Genomic DNA, 16,236 nt, shown 5'->3' with positions numbered 1-16,236 from the left:
CACATGGGCTTGGGTCACGTGGGGCATGTTAGTGACCAAGTTTTTACTGATCTTAAACTCCTCCTGAAACTAAAACAGACCCCGTATAATGACAGAAGAAAAAGCACATGGACAAGGCCTTCAGTAGCTCTCTGTGGAACCTGAACGTGGGTTGGTGTGGACAGAGTGCTGACAGCAGTGAGGGCATGCAGGAATGGCAGCAGTGTCGCGGCAGTGGTGGGCAGCAAAGGGGCACAACAGGGGGACTCCACAGAGTCAGTCACAGAACAGCAAAATAGTCAGCAAATTCTCCAAAACAGATGATCAACTCTTGCATGGATCCTGGGGAAAAGTGTCTGGGAGTATTATCCACACTTAGAGAGACCTGCCTGAGTTTGGAGTTGAATGAGTGATGAGTTGATGAGTGCAAATGGCCATGAGAGCAGTCAGTGATGACCACGTTGCTCAGTGGTGGCCTGGCTCCTCAAAGATCTCACAAGTATCCATCAAATACTCCTTTCAGAAGAGCAGAGTTACCCCAACAGAACTGCTAGCTTTAGGAATCAACTTGAGTCAGAGTGGCTCAGAGTGACTCCGCATTACTAAGGGTGATAGGGGAAGCTCAGGTGGCATGGGAGGCCCTAGAGGAATGCCATCCTGTAAAATACTGTAATGTGTAACAAAGTAGGGGATAGAGAGAGGTTAATTATGCTTATGCTACTTTTATTTGGGACCAAGATTTTCAGTGTAAGAAAAGATAAAAATATAAAATCCTTGAAATGTCCAATAGATGCTATCAGTACACACTTGCTATATTCTTATGAATGTGTCCCCAAGGTCTTTACACTGAAAAGGCCCAGAAGCGATAGGCAATGGACAACAATGACCTCTAATATCTAAATACTAGTGTCTTTTAAATACTCCTCCTAAAGGGGACCATGGCTCCTTGGAAGGATGGTAGATTATAGTGTCTGGGATAGGAATGTAGAAGATGAGCCCGAAACATTAATGAGGTCTTGTCAAAATGATACCGGGGACAACTTCTGAAGAGGCTCTTGTTGGCTGAGAGTGTGAGGAGTTGAATTTCAAAAATAATGATTGCATTTGATTATTAACCATTAAACATTTAAAAACTTTGAGTTCATTATGAATATACACATGTGTGTACACACACACACACACACACACATACTTACGTTCGTATATACTTAGATACACACACAAATAATATTTAATAATAACCAAAGCAATAGTAAGAATCTCATTGGCCTATGTAGAGGAAACTAGGGCACCAATTCTTGATTTTGATACTTGGAGATTAAAAAGAATCACAATTCTCCTCCCCGTCTTTCCTATGACTACTGTATTTCAAAATAACAAAAAAATCCTAGTTCAAGAAGGAAAGTTCTTATTTGTGGAATAGTTACATCTACTGAATGTGAAGGTGCTATGACAATTAGAAAATCATTTAAACCCTTAATAAAATAACTAATTCAGACAAACTTGATAACCTGAACTTGCTGATCAATTCAGCCTCACTGAGTATGGGAAAGCTGCATGTTAAATGCATACAGAGAGAAAGGAAAAAGGTTGAATTTGATCTAATCTGCTCATGAGAAATAGATTCTAGTTTATGAGAAAAATATCCAGAGGAACATGTTAAATGTCACCATCAAGAAAGAAATTCAGACCATGGGGTTCTTTACAAAACAATTCACCTGGCTTCTTTGACAAGTCAAAGACATGAGAGAGAAAAGAAGGAGGAGCCTGCTTTGGATTAAAAGAAAATCAAAAGACAGCTGTTAATTATAGAATAATGCTGATTTAATTAGCACAATTGTAAATAATAATGATGTGATTTTAGTTCATCAGGAGAAAGTGATTATGGAATAGATACTAGATGGTACGACCAGGTTATTATGACTCTTGTATGCTACTGACATTGAGGTTTTATAATAGATACTAGATGGTACGACCAGGTTATTATGACTCTTGTATGCTACTGACATTGAGGTTTTATAAGAAAAATTTTATTCTTATTAGAAAAACATACTTATGATAGAGTGATAAGATGACTGGTTCTATGATTTGACTCAATAAGATAGCACCAAAAGCAAAGACTACAAAGAAATAAACAGATGATAAAAAATGTTGATGCCTCTTGCATCTAGGTGATGAATATATGAGATGCATTATATTATTTTTTCTACTCTTGTGAGAGTTTGCAAGTTCTTCTGGTAAAAAAAATATTTTTAAATTTAGATAAACAGATGAAAGATGAGAGGATAAACATTAAATACAGTGCTCCTTGGTTGTACTAATCTTATACATGACCAACTATTACCCAGAGAGCCTGTCTCAAGCATTGCTGAAATTGTGTGCTTAAACTATCGAAGAAATGTGCCACACTCCTTCTTTGTAAAGTGGTTTTATTGAGATTTAATTTACCATCCATAAACCTCACCGATATTAAGTATCCAAGCCAGTGATTTTAGTAAATATAGAAAGTGGTGCAACATGAGTGTCATCCAATTTTAGAATATTTCCACCACCCAGAAAACTCCCTGTGACCTATTTGAAGTCAATTCTAATTCCCATCTCCAGCCCCAGGCAACCACTAATCCACTGCCTATTTCTACAATTGTGCGCTTTCTGAATATTTCCTATAAACCATACTCATAACATATGGCTTTGTATCAGGCTTCTTTTATTTAGCATAATCTTTTGTGGTTCATCCATGTTGTAAGGTGTATCAGTTGAGTTCACTCTTTGCTGAAGAACATTCCATTGCATGTACATACACATCTCACTTATCCCTTTACTAACTGGGGGACATTTGGGTGTTTTCTGCTTATTAGCTGTTTTGGAAACTCCTGCCAGGAACATCTGTATACAAGTATTTGAATAAACACAGCTTCATTTGTCTAGGATAGATCCCTAGGAGTGGACCCTATGGAAAATTGAAGTTGAGCATTTTGAGAAACTGCCAAACTGTTTTCCAAAATGGTTGTACCATTTTACTTTTTATCACGAGTGAATGGGAGTTCTAATTTCTTCACTTCCTCATGAGCACTTGTTCATATTCATGTTTTTTATTTTAACCATCCTAGCAGGTGTGAAGTAGTATCTCACTGTAGTTTTAATTGGCGTTTCCCTAGTGGCTAATGACACTGAGCATCTTCCTAAATGCTTATTAGTCATTTATATCTTCTTTGGTGATATATCTATTCAGATCATTTGTCCATTTTAAAATTTTCTCTCTTATCATAGAGATGTCCAGGTTCTTTATATTTTTTGAAGAGAAGTCCTTTACCAGAAATATTATTTGCAATATGTCCTCCCAGTAGGTTGCTCCTTACATTTTTTCCCTTAATGATATCTTGGAAAGTTAAAATATTTTAATTGTCATGAAGCATAGCATATTGATTTTTTGCCACTTAGGTTGTTGGTGTCCTGTCTTAGAACTCTTCCAGACCCAAGGTCATAAAGATCGTTTTCCTACCTTTTCATCTAAAAGTCTTATGGATTTAACTCCTACATTTAGATCTATGATCCATTTTTAAATTTTGTAGGTGGTGTGAGGTCAGGTTTCTAAATTCTTCTTTTTGATATGGATATCCAGTTGCCCCATCCCTACTTTTTAAAAAAGTCAGACTTACACAGAACTATCTTAAGGATATTTGAGAAATTTCTATTAATAATTAGTTGCAGAACAAAAATTTAAGTGCAATCATCAGGTATTGCTTTCTGTGACTGCTGTTAGAAGTGGGCCCCTTTTGTTTCCTGGGTTGTGGACTTGTTTTGCAAAAAAAAAAAAAAAAAATTTAACCACACCCAACAAAGGAGTGATACCTTCATTGTGTCACCTTCTCCAGCACCAACCTTAATTCCTACTCTAAGCAAAGCAACATATCTTGTAACTACGTAGTCCATAAGGAAGTTACTTGCTCTTCAACACTTTCCAAGGTCCATCTAACTTCCTTCAGGAGATTGAAGCAATGAGGACTCTGCTAGCAAGGGCTATGCACCTGCTTTTGTGAGCCTATTATCTGTAATCCTCTGGAGTCCCCCACCCAGACATGTGAGTGAGCATAATTATGGGCTATGGAATTCTTTCATTAAAGTGGATGATAGACCTGCAGAAGAGTCAAAGAAACTCGGTCGGTTACATATTCTTTAAGAGATTATTAAGTTCATTCATTATATCCCATGAGAAGATTCACATTGTTCTCATAAAGCGCCAGGGAGGCGAGAAGAGCAGGGAGTTTGTCATGGATTTTATCTCCAATGGTCGCAAAGGAAAGCCCTGGCATAAGCAGCTTCTGCTCAAGGGGTTTGCCACTTTCACTCGGGTCTACTGACTGCCCCCAGTGGCTGACTGAAGAATCACCTCACTTTAAAAAGCCATTCCAGAGAGTTCTTTAATAGGATAGAAGATATCCAGTCCTTTGCTTTGAGTTTACTGCAGGCAGATCGCAACAGCTATGGTGCTTTTCTAACTAAGGCAAAAATAGAGTTCAGGAGCCAGGAGCCCATACCTGTTCTGTATATCTGTGTGGAGACCAGTGTGACCGCTCATGTATGTGGTTAGTGCAAGTTCTGAATAGAAAAAGGGTAAGAGAGGGCAAGGGAAGGTCACTGACTTTTATGTTGGACATCCAAAAGGGGACCTCTATTTTTACATTCTTCATAATATTCCCTGAGAACATTGATTCCTCAAAGTAAGCTTGATCATTGAGCCGTATGGTTTCCACTGACCCAGATCTTGAGAGCATTTAGTTCTTTTCCTCGTTGGGCTTGAGAACATAATACCAGCTAAACATCATCTGAGAGAACAGGTGAATTATACGCTGTTGCATTTTAAAAGCAAGGCTGTGTGGTAAGTAATAACCATTTTATTTTTGCCACACCTTAATTGTCTTCGTTTCTTCATCTGTCCTCAGCGATTGTGAAGGACATCCATGAAGATTGCCCTTAAGTCCCCCTCATCCTCCAACACAACCACTTGCACACACTCTATTGTGTCAGGCTTTTCTGTTCTTTGTTGCACCTACTTCAAGCCACACTGTCTTTATGTATTTCTGTATTTGCACATTGCCCACCACCCCCACTCGTGCAATTGGATGTAAGTTCCATGAGGGCCTCATCATTTCCTGTCTCATTGGCCACCGTGTCTCCAATTCCTGACTGTATGCTGTCCTTGGACGTGAGGCTCAAACAATATTGTGAAATAAATAAATAAAATACTTTCAAATTCAGTGACTATAAGACTCTTCGAGTGTATGAAATAAATTTTACTAATCTCAAACAACTATCTCCACTACTGTTGTTCTTTTTAAAGGGGAAGTCTGACATTCTCTGGTCACAAGACAATCCAGTTTTTGTCCTAGGCTGGAAACTCCTGCAGAAGCATGCTGATTCTGGAGCTATTAGTTATTTAGTGGGAAATGAAAAGCAGAACCTTTTCTGCTTCAGCCTTTGGAAAATTCTGAGCAGAAGAAATCTCTACCAGTAGGGTTTTTCTTTCTGTTCATTAATGAAATCTTAAAGATCTATTGTCAATAGTTAGCATGATGTATATAGAATTTAACCTGTATATGAGGTCCTATGATTCTAAATTACCACTTCAACTCATTGACCATGTCTAAGAGTTTTTTTTTTCTTCCTCAGACCCAGCGAACTCAGCCCCATCCATACTGGATGGGTTTGATCATCGCAAAGCCATGGCAGGGCAGCGTGTGGAGTTGCCTTGCAAAGCGCTTGGACATCCTGAGCCAGATTATCGCTGGCTGAAGGACAATATGCCCCTGGAACTTTCTGGAAGATTCCAGAAGACCGTGACAGGGCTGCTCATCGAGAACACTCGTCCTTCAGACTCAGGCAGCTATGTGTGTGAAGTTTCCAACAGATACGGCACTGCTAAGGTGATAGGCCGCCTGTACGTGAAACGTAAGTTGGCGGTAGCTTGGAATGGTGATGTTGACCACCATTGGTGGACCTCTTGTTACAAGATGACTTCCAGGCTCTCATTATAGCCTTTTATTAATCCTCACAACAGTCCTGCTGAGACCAGTATTACCCCATTTTGCAGATGAGGAAATGAATGCCCAGGTGGGTTGCTCAAGATTACACAGCTGAGGAGTTTGGGACTTAGGTTTTGAATTCAGGTCTGTCTGAACCTCCAAGATTTCCATTAGGCTACAAGATACATATCTGAGATCACATCATCTAGCTGTTGAATTAATAATGGCCACCTTGTCTGAATGCTGACAGAGGAAGAGGGCCAGGCTTGTGATGTTAGCACAAGTGACGGTAGTCAGATCACAGTGGGTGTCCTTTGCTGGCTTTCAGATACTACTTTATGTTCTTGAATGGGGCTCTTACCAGGATAAATATAGGGCTCTAAATTCTCAAAATATTGGGCTTGGACTCATTATTACATATCATTTAGTTCAAATATGGTGGGTATATTTCATCTCCAATTTATTTGTAGTGACTGTCTTGAGGAAGGTGTCGAGGAGGATGCTGAAGCCAACCGCAGAGGAGGGAGAGGTGTGACTGCAGTGGGAAATACTTTGGTCAGACACCCTCAATTTTACTCATGTAGAAACCAAATTAAAGTGAGTTACACAAGAGCACATGGCCATGATTGACTGACAGAATTTTGGTCAAAATAGGTGGCTATTAGAAGTGAATGAAATGTTCTTTTCATCATATATAATATTATTACATATTACATGAGATAAAATATGCATTTTTAAAATTTGATGAAGTACGTGACTGAACAAGCTAAATCACAAGAGTGAACATTGAAAGGGGAGGCATTCTCTGGGCACCTGGGTGGCTCAGTGGTTGAGCGCCTACTTTTGGCTCAGGTCATGATCCTGGGGTCCTGGGATCGAGTCCTGCATCGGGCTCCCCACAGGGAGCCTGCTTCTCCCTCTGCCTATGTCTCTGCCTCTCTCTGTGTGTCTCAAATGAATGAATGAGTAAACAAATAATAAATAAAATCTTAAAAAAAAACAAAGGGGAGGCATTCTCTTCTTATCATCTGTGTGTGTGTGTGTGTGTGTGTTTCCAATCTCATACCTGTTTGTGGAACTGTCATTTCCATGTCATCTTGAGTGTGGACTGTTCTAGCACAATACCATCCCAACAAAACGCATGACAGTAGATATCCCCGGTACTGCCTAGAACCAGCTAGCCCAGGGTGGGTCCTGCAAATATCATGCAAACATGCTTAGGCTGGGCTTAGGGAGAAATGGAAGATAAGCTCTATATCTGTAGCCAAAGGACCTTCTAGATGCAATGATGCAGCACTGGACAGCAAGTAAAACATATCCCCACAAGCTCAAAAATCTCTATGTTAAAACACCTTTCATGGCTTCACATTTCCTGCTGAATGAGTTTATATTTTAGGATGGTATCAAAATCATCCCAAATAAGCCTGCCTGGTCCTATTGCCCATAGTTTTGCTTCAAAGAAAAAGCTACTCTCATGAAATCTAATTTCTGCCTATTCCCTGTACAAGCCCATCCCTATCCTGATCACAGGCCATGCTGCTCCCTCCGCATGGAAGATGGTTTTCAAATACTTGAAGGTCTAACACTTCCCATCTTTCAAAGCTCGGTGCAGTGCCCTCCCCAGAAACATCCCCACCCCTAAGCATCTCATGCTAAGCTCTCAGGGTTTAATGTATTGCTTTCTCTGTAAAGGCATTTGTCACTATCTACATTTTAAAAGTTATTTGTGGAAAAATTTTAATTCTGACTGTGCTTATTTTCATTACTGTGTTCTTCTGCCATGTCTGGACAAGTCCTCAAATGCCTCTTGAATGTTTCCCACCTCCCTCTGACTTCATTTTTGTCTTTCCTCTCTAGATAGAAAGCATTCTCTTGGGTTCCAAATCCAAAACCCAATTCTTTTTTTTTTTTTTTTCCAAAACCCAATTCTTATCCATCTCTTCCCTCCTGGTGCTTTTTTTATTTGTATGGCTCCAGATTCTTCTCCTCTGAGAACAAGCCCTAGATCTGCATGCTTAGCCTCAGCTTCCATCTTGAGAGTTAGATGAGTCTATCTCCCAATTTTAGATCAGATGTTTTTCTGGCACTTCAAAACAACAGTATTGCAAACCAAACTCCCCACCATTTCTACCTTGTCAATGGCTTTTCTTATTCGAGATGTCTTCCCACCTTGAGCCCCCCAACGTCAGGCTTTAAATCTTAGATATTCCTTAGGTCTTTTCTTTCTGAGTCCAAATCCTGCCAAGTTTTAGAGATTGTAACTCATTGTGTTTCTCAGCCACACTCCCCAAACCCATCCTATCCTAAACTGAGTCTTAATTGTACCTCAACTAGACATTTGCAATGTACCCTTACTAATTACCCTACTCTAGGCTTTCCAATACAACACAAACAATTCTTCTAAAAATGTGTTTGACTATATTCTCACTTGCTAAAAATTTTTGTATGCTTCCTTTAGTCCCCTCTGATTTAATTCCAAAATCTTGAGGCCTTTTTTCAATCTCGTTCCAGATTGCCTTTGTAATTTACAAAGGAAAATCCATAAATTTCCTACAGAGATGCTGTGTTGCATCCAAACTGAGCAGACACGCTCTTCCTGTGACGTGGCCTTGCTTTATGCCCTAATTCCCAAAATGTTCCTTCATTCCAGCTGGGCTCAGTTCTATCCATCCTTGATATCTAAGGACTTTCCTGATCTTTGGAAAGTCCTAAGTTCTATGGATCCCTTTCCACATTTATATGTCTCTGATGAACCCTGTACTACTACTTGGCTACTACATCTACTCTCATATTTGTCTCATTCACAAAAAGACTGAACTCCTTGGAGGTGGACTCTTTGGTGTTGTAGCATGAGATGTCAGGAATACTTGGGGGTAAGCAAAACAAAACAAAACAAAAATGTATTTTGCCATTTGCCTGTTGAGTGGATTTGGTTAAACTAATCTCGCTGAATAAGCACTTCCTCTTCTGTAAAATGGATATGATAAAACATGCAGGACTGTGGGAAAACTGACTTAAATAATGTACAAAAGACATTCAGTAATTGTATGGCCATGCCTATTATGCCACAATTTTAATTCATCTTTGTCTTACTTGTAAGTTTAACCCCACTTTTGGCATTGAGTAAATGCTCAATAAATGAACTTGCTACATAAAATTGGATTTATTGAATTAAAATGTTGAATGTCAAATAGGAGAGTTCCAGCTGTGTACAAATCAGTTAGCCTCATGTTAAATAACAACCCTGTTACGTGGCCACAAATTCAAACATCAACTTGTTTTCTTACAGCTGTGTGTTACGGGCCCTGATTAAACCACACAGGGTGTGTGAACAAGTGTATGAGTGTGTGAGAATGTCCCAGAGAAACCCATCAGTGCTACCTTGGGACAAGCAGATGGGTTTTAAATATTCAATACCTCTGTTCTTACTGGTAACCAGAACAGGGCGTTTCTTATTGTCAGTGGGTTAATCCTCACATTTACTCTGTGAGAAAGCAGCTTGACCAATGCCACTACACAGAGAAGGAAGGCCAGGAAAGACAGTGAAGATGGTGCTCCTGAACAAAATGGTGCACTATGACATAATGCTGAACATGAGAACTATATAGAGTATGCTTACTATGATGCATGTGCCTTGTCGAAAGCTTAGCGTGTTGTTGAAATGATGTCTACCTATGTGATGTTTTTACCTTCTTCTTTTTTTTTTTTTCTCTTACCAATATTTCCAGAGCCACTGAAAGCTACCATCAGCCCCAGGAAAGTTAAAAGCAGCGTGGGTAGCCAGGTTTCCTTGTCCTGCAGCGTGACAGGCAGTGAGGACCAGGAACTCTCCTGGTACCGAAACGGTGAAATCCTCAACCCCGGAAAAAATGTGAGGATCACAGGGATCAACCACGAAAACCTTATAATGGATCACATGGTCAAAAGTGACGGGGGCGCATACCAGTGCTTTGTGCGCAAGGATAAGCTGTCCGCTCAAGACTATGTGCAGGTGGTCCTTGAAGGTCAGTGGGCCTCGTTATAGGGTTCAGCTGCAAAAGAACCCAAACCCAGAGCACTCAGAAGGATAATGAAGCAGTGCTGATAACTCCCAGTGTTATGATTTCTATCTGATTAGCTAATAACTCTGCCCTAATTTTTCAGGAAAAAATCGGGCTAATGAAAGAACAAGTGCTGGCAAAATTGTAAGTGGTAGAAATAACAAAAGTAATTTCACATAAAGTTAAGTAATATAAATGTTCCCCACCCATGTGTTTAGTGACTTATCAAGATACAGACCTCAGAAACTTGAAACCAAGTTTGGTAGACTGGATTTTCTCAGTGATGCTTTGTGTGAAGGGCCAATTTATGTGCTATGGGTGTTTAACAGCATCTCTGGCCTCTGCCCAGCACTCCCTCTCCAAATTGTGATGACCAAAAATACCTCCAAATATTGCCGAATTTCCTGGTGGGGGTAATAGACTCCAGCTGAGAAATACAATTTGACAGGCAAAATGTAGGGCAAAATTCCAATATGATCCTCAGTGGAAAGGAAAAAGTGGCATTTGATTTGTATAGTTGTCCCTGGTTGGGTCCAGATATTCATAAATATAGGTGAGTGGGATTTGTGAGTAATGACCTCAGGTTGTCACAATAGGTCATAGGTATGTTTTCTTTTCTTAGTGGCCTGCTTACATTTTCAAGCTTATTCATCAGCCAGGGAACAAAAACTATCAAGGTAACATTCAAGAGAGACATATGTTTATCACCAGATAATTGAACTGGCTTTTATCTGTATATTTGTGCATCTTGTTGGAAATTGTGTCTTAACATATAATTTAAAATTCACTTGGTATAAATTGATTAAAATAATTACATGACTTTCATATAGTCTAAAGACAGGAATAAATATTTACATATGAAAATAAGTTGAAATATGTCTTGATGCTCTTAGAGGATATTCCTATTAATTTTTTTAACATTAGCTAATGTTTAGGAAGAAGGAGGCTTAGCAATGAGGGTCTTATTTTGATTCAAGCATTTCCTTTCTTAAAGCAGAGATGAAATTAGCTGAAGGCATGGAACCCATATTAAATGCCTGACACTGCGATCCCCATAATAATTAAGTGCAGAAAGTAATCAATTTGTACAGAGTCGGTTTGCTGCTGCTGCACTATAGTCCTTACACATCACTATTTTTAGATTCTTTGTGGAAGAGGGAGAGAATACCTGTCTAGGCCTAGTTACCTTGGCAACTATCTTGTGTGACTAAGAAAACCTAAAGAGCATATTGATAATCCATAATGATGTCGAAAGATTTCAGGTTATCAGAGAGTGACAGCAAGAAAGATTTCAAAGACATTTAGGTCTCACTGGGAAAATAATGTCTGCTTTCATCTCCAAAAAAGCCTGTCACTTGAATAAAAAAGGGGGGCAGAGGAGCATACTGAGCATACTCACCGATTTATTTGTTGCATGTCAGTTTCCATTCAGGACAAGAAGCTTCACTTTATTTTTTTCTCTTCTGAGAGATGACAGTGCTAATGTAGCAAAAGAGAGCAGAAGTGTAATTATAAATGCATATCTAGTATTTGCCTTAAAATGGTGTCTAACTAGTATCCTTGGATATAGGCTCCTATTATTCCCATTGAAATGGCTTTAGATTGATGTAAATTATAAAAACTCACAATACTATGAGCTAAGAATTGCCATTGATATAGTGCAGATTCTGGGAATATTTTCTGTGAGGCCAAAGAAACTGGAATAGAAGTCTAAGGAAACTGAAATCTAATAATTATAGGTTCAAGATGAAACCACAGTAACCAGAAAATGGAATAATAGAAAAGAATAAGAACATGTCCTATTTTGGGAAATGATAGAATAGCATGTATCAGACTAAACTACAAGCAGATAAAAATTATGAACTTGAGGAAAAACAAAACTTGGGAGAGACACTCAAAGCAGAAAGAAAAGAAGAGGAAGGGGTTGGGTTATAGATGTCATGGTACCGCTTTTCCCTTGAGGACATTCTCCAGTCTTTATTGTGAGATGCGGGGGGAGGGGGGGCGCGTAGAATACTAGAAGAAAAACAGAAAGCTATAGTCTTATGGGATTGAAGTATAGAAGAACAAAAGTCCATACTGTTGAATCACCTGCAGTTGAGGGAGATGCATTGAAATTACAGGAAGGAAAGTTATCCTAAATCCCTAACAGTGGAGAGTACTAAACTCTAAAAATAAACATCCTTGAAAAACTTATTTGACACCTGAACTGGAAAATGTGGAGGATAATCCAATAAAAATAAAAAAATAAATAAAACAAATAGGTCTAATTGATTGAATTAAAGAAAAACCCAGCTAGACATACAAAAAAAAAAAAAATTGGATACTGCTAGCTGAAGTCAAAAGACAAAGTAGGCAATAGAGATAGACCTTGAGAGAACCCAGATGAATGAGCAGACAAAAAAGTTTAAAAGCTTTTATTTAAAATATATTCAATACCTTAAAGGAAAATAAGATCATAATGAATAGATATCTGGGAAAGATCAGAAGAGAAAATGAAAACTTTAAAAAGGAACCTGGAGCAATATAAAAATTCAGTGTATTGGCTTTAACAGAAGATTGGAGAAAAAAGAAAGGATCAGTGAACCTAAAGATAAATTAAAATCAAGTATCTCATTTGAAGCACAGAGAGAAAGAAGACTACAAAGGAAATGACTAGAGCCTCAGTGACTTGGGACATTCATCAGATGGCCAAATCCACATATAATTAGAGGCTCAGAAAAATAGGAGACTGGCACTGGGGAAGAAAAAATATTTGAAGAAATAATAGCTACAGTTTTGTTATAAAAAATAAAGTTACAGAGTGAAGAAGCAGTAGACCCCAAGAGAATAAATACAAAGAAAATCACTTGTAGGCACATTAGAGTCCCGTTGCTGAAAACCAAAGATAAATAAAAAGTCTTGTAATTCTGAGGGAGGAGAAATATTAAGTGAATGGAGATATCAATTTGGGTGATGGATGACTTCTCATCAAATATTTTGGAGGACAGAAGACAATGTAGCAACATCTTTAAAATGTTAAAAAGGATTTTAAAAAATCCCTGTCCACCTAGGCTCCCATATCTAGTAAAAAATAGTCTTTAAAAATCAACAAGAGTAAAGATATTTCCAGTAAACAAAAGATGAAAGAAAGTGACACCAGAAGAAATGACACATGAAATCATTGAAGGTGAAGGGAAATGACCTAAAATGGAAATTCAGATCTATAGACATAAAAGCCATGTGGAAAGGCAGGAAATACATTAATAAATATTTAGAAAAAGTTTTTTTCTTTTAATATCTTTAGATAATAATAGACAATTATAAAATTTTGACACTGTATTATAGAGTTTGGACATAAACAGATGTAATAACACAAAGGAGAATATAAATTAAATTACTTTAAATTATTTGTACCAGGTATTTTACATTTCACATGACGTAGCATAATATTCACATGCACAAATATATGTCAGTATTGATATACACATAAATATTTATATGTTTATGTATATCTACATAAATATGTATATGTTGCTCTATCCAACTGTATCTATATCAGTGTAAAACTTAGTTGGAGTTTGTCCCATACACGTAATATTGGCAAAACATTAAAAAACAAAATTTATCTATGTGTGTGTAAGGCATCATATTAATAGAATATAGGAGAAAAGCCAACTGATGACTTCAGGATATCCAGAAAAATACTATTTGACAAAATTCAACATCCACTCAAAATAAAATATTCTCAGCAAACTAGAAATATAAGGAACTTCCTTGACCTGATAAATGGCATTTATGAATATTCTATAGTGAAAACCATGTTTAATGGTTGAACCCTAAATATTTTTCATTTACTATTTGGACCAAGGCAAGGATGTTCACAATCACTACTTCTGTTTAACACTATACTATAAGTCATAGGCAGGTATGAATAAGAAATAAAATACATAAATTTTGGAAAGAAAAGATTTCAGCTGTCTTTAAACAGAAACTTTGTTGTTTACATAGAAAATCTCAAGAAATCTATAAAATAATTTCTAGATGCATAAGTGGGTTTAAAAACTAGTAGGATATAAAAACATAAAATTTGTTTTACTTTTATATAGTAGGAACCAAAAATTGGAAAATAATATTTTAAAATTCCATTTACATTAGCATTAAACAACTGACACAGAAATAAATATAACAACAGATGTGAAAGATTTCAACATGTAAACTGTACAACTATAAATTTCTAATGTAAAATACTGGAAAATATACCATATGCAAGGACCAAAAAACTAAATATTCTTAAGGTGACAATTTTCTGTAACATGATCAATGTAATCTCAATGAAAATCTCAACAGCTTTTATAGAATGACTTTTTAATTTATGTAGAAATGTTTAAGTCCTATAGTCTAAGTTGATTTTTAAAACATGTATGGGAAAGTAAAGGACTGGGAGTTGTGGAAATAATCTTAAAAAAAAAGAGAATAAAGTTGGACAAATCATATACTAGCTACATTCAATGAGATCGATACATAGCTCAATAGAACATACTGGATGGTCTAGAGATATGTCCACACATATACGATATATGGATTTGCAAGAGAGTCCATAATATTCCAAAGCTAAAAGAAAGTCTTTTTTGACAAACAACACTGAAACTACTTAATGAATGGAACACACAAAAATTAATATCAACTCCTACCTCACACCTTATACCTTATGAATATTTTATTTGCATAAATTATAGACTGGGCTATAAAAATCCAAAACTATGAAGTCTCTAAAAGGACACATAGAAGAATTCATCATTTGGAGAGTAGGCAAAGCTTTCTTAGGATATAGAAAGCACTAAAAGTCAAAGGCAAATGCATCATTAAGAAACTAAAAGGCAACTACAAACTAAAAGAAATCATTTTACACATTCAAACACACACAGCTATACTATGTGCTATATATATATGTCTAGCACACATTATATGTACTTAATATACCTGAAAAATAAAAAAAAAACAAAAAAAAAACAAAAAAAATATACCTGAAAAATATATTTGGCCATTAGAAAATAGCTGGATCTGGTAAATGCTTATATCAGCATACAGAACTCCTACAAGTCAATTAAAAGGTAGTCTAACATAACAATGGACAAAAGATTTGAGTAGATATTTCATAAAAGGAGATACACAAATGGCCAATAAGCACATAAAGACATTACTTCTGTGATACTCCTGCCAAAAATCCATAATTTGCATCTAATTATGTGGAAATAGAAGGAAAAAACCAGTTTGAGCAACTAGCTATGGAATAATTATTCGAAATGTCAAAGTCAAGAAATACAAAAGAGATGAAAGAATGATCCAGATTGAAGGAAACTAAAGAAACATGACATGTAAATGGGATGTGTGATACTGGTTGGGCTGGGGAAAATAGCTGTGAGGGACAGGATCAATCAGCTGGCAGACTTCCAATATGGACTTCAGCTTAGGTGATGGTACTGTTCCCATGTTACATTTCTTAATTTCACTGACTGTGTTAAGGCGATGGTGGTATATCTGCCATATAGAGAGCACACATTCTATGACTACGTGGTTTTGAAGCTCAATAACTGGCAAACTAGGTCATGGTAAAGGAAATCAGGAAAGTGACTGCCTCTGATGGGAGAGGATTGATTGAAAGGAGCCCTAGGAATGTTGCAGGGTAATGACATGCCTTACATCATGCTCACTTGAGTGGTTATGCAGTGTACATATTTAACAAACTCATTCTGTTAGTACACTTAAGATCTGTACATTTCACTGTATGTAAACTTTACCTACAAAAAAGGTATAACTGAAGAAAACTTTCTGAAATAGATTTTAAAAAAGACAAATTTTCAATGTGTAGCGTAAAAATCAGTGCAAAGAAATTTGCAGCTCAGCACGTCCTGACTAAAAGGTGAATCATAAGATTAAATAAAATCACATTCCTAAGCATCGACAGCCAATTATGTACAAAGAATAACAATCACTGTGACGTCCAACTTCTTTGGAAATAAAGGCAGAGCACACTGAAGCAGTGTCTGCAGGATCCTAAGCGCAAAGGCACAGTTCCTCACTTCAATATTATGAAGTCCTTTTTTTTTCATCTTTCATATTAAAGCAAGATGCTTGCAATCCGTGAACACTGGGATATGTCACTTATGATTGTGTGGGGGGGAAAAACTCCAGTCACCCAGGAGTGGGAATGG

The 16,236-nt window shown here is 37.3% G+C and overlaps 1 protein-coding gene across 3 annotated transcripts in view; it reads left to right on the top strand.

Moving 5' to 3' along the window:
* Positions 1 to 16,236, top strand: part of DSCAM (DS cell adhesion molecule) — a 734,179-nt gene that overhangs the window by 430,728 nt on the left and 287,215 nt on the right. For all 3 annotated transcript variants that reach the window (XM_035709183.2, XM_049104780.1, XM_035709184.2), the window contains exons 5-6: positions 5,650 to 5,928; positions 9,731 to 10,006. In XM_035709183.2, coding sequence (XP_035565076.1) covers positions 5,650 to 5,928; positions 9,731 to 10,006 — 555 coding nt within the window. The remainder of the gene's footprint in view (positions 1 to 5,649; positions 5,929 to 9,730; positions 10,007 to 16,236) is intronic.

Source organism: Canis lupus, chromosome 31, assembly GCF_003254725.2.
Source record: "Canis lupus dingo isolate Sandy chromosome 31, ASM325472v2, whole genome shotgun sequence".
NCBI classification, from domain to species: Eukaryota; Metazoa; Chordata; class Mammalia; order Carnivora; family Canidae; genus Canis; species Canis lupus.
This window is presented reverse-complemented; position numbering and strand designations above follow the sequence as displayed.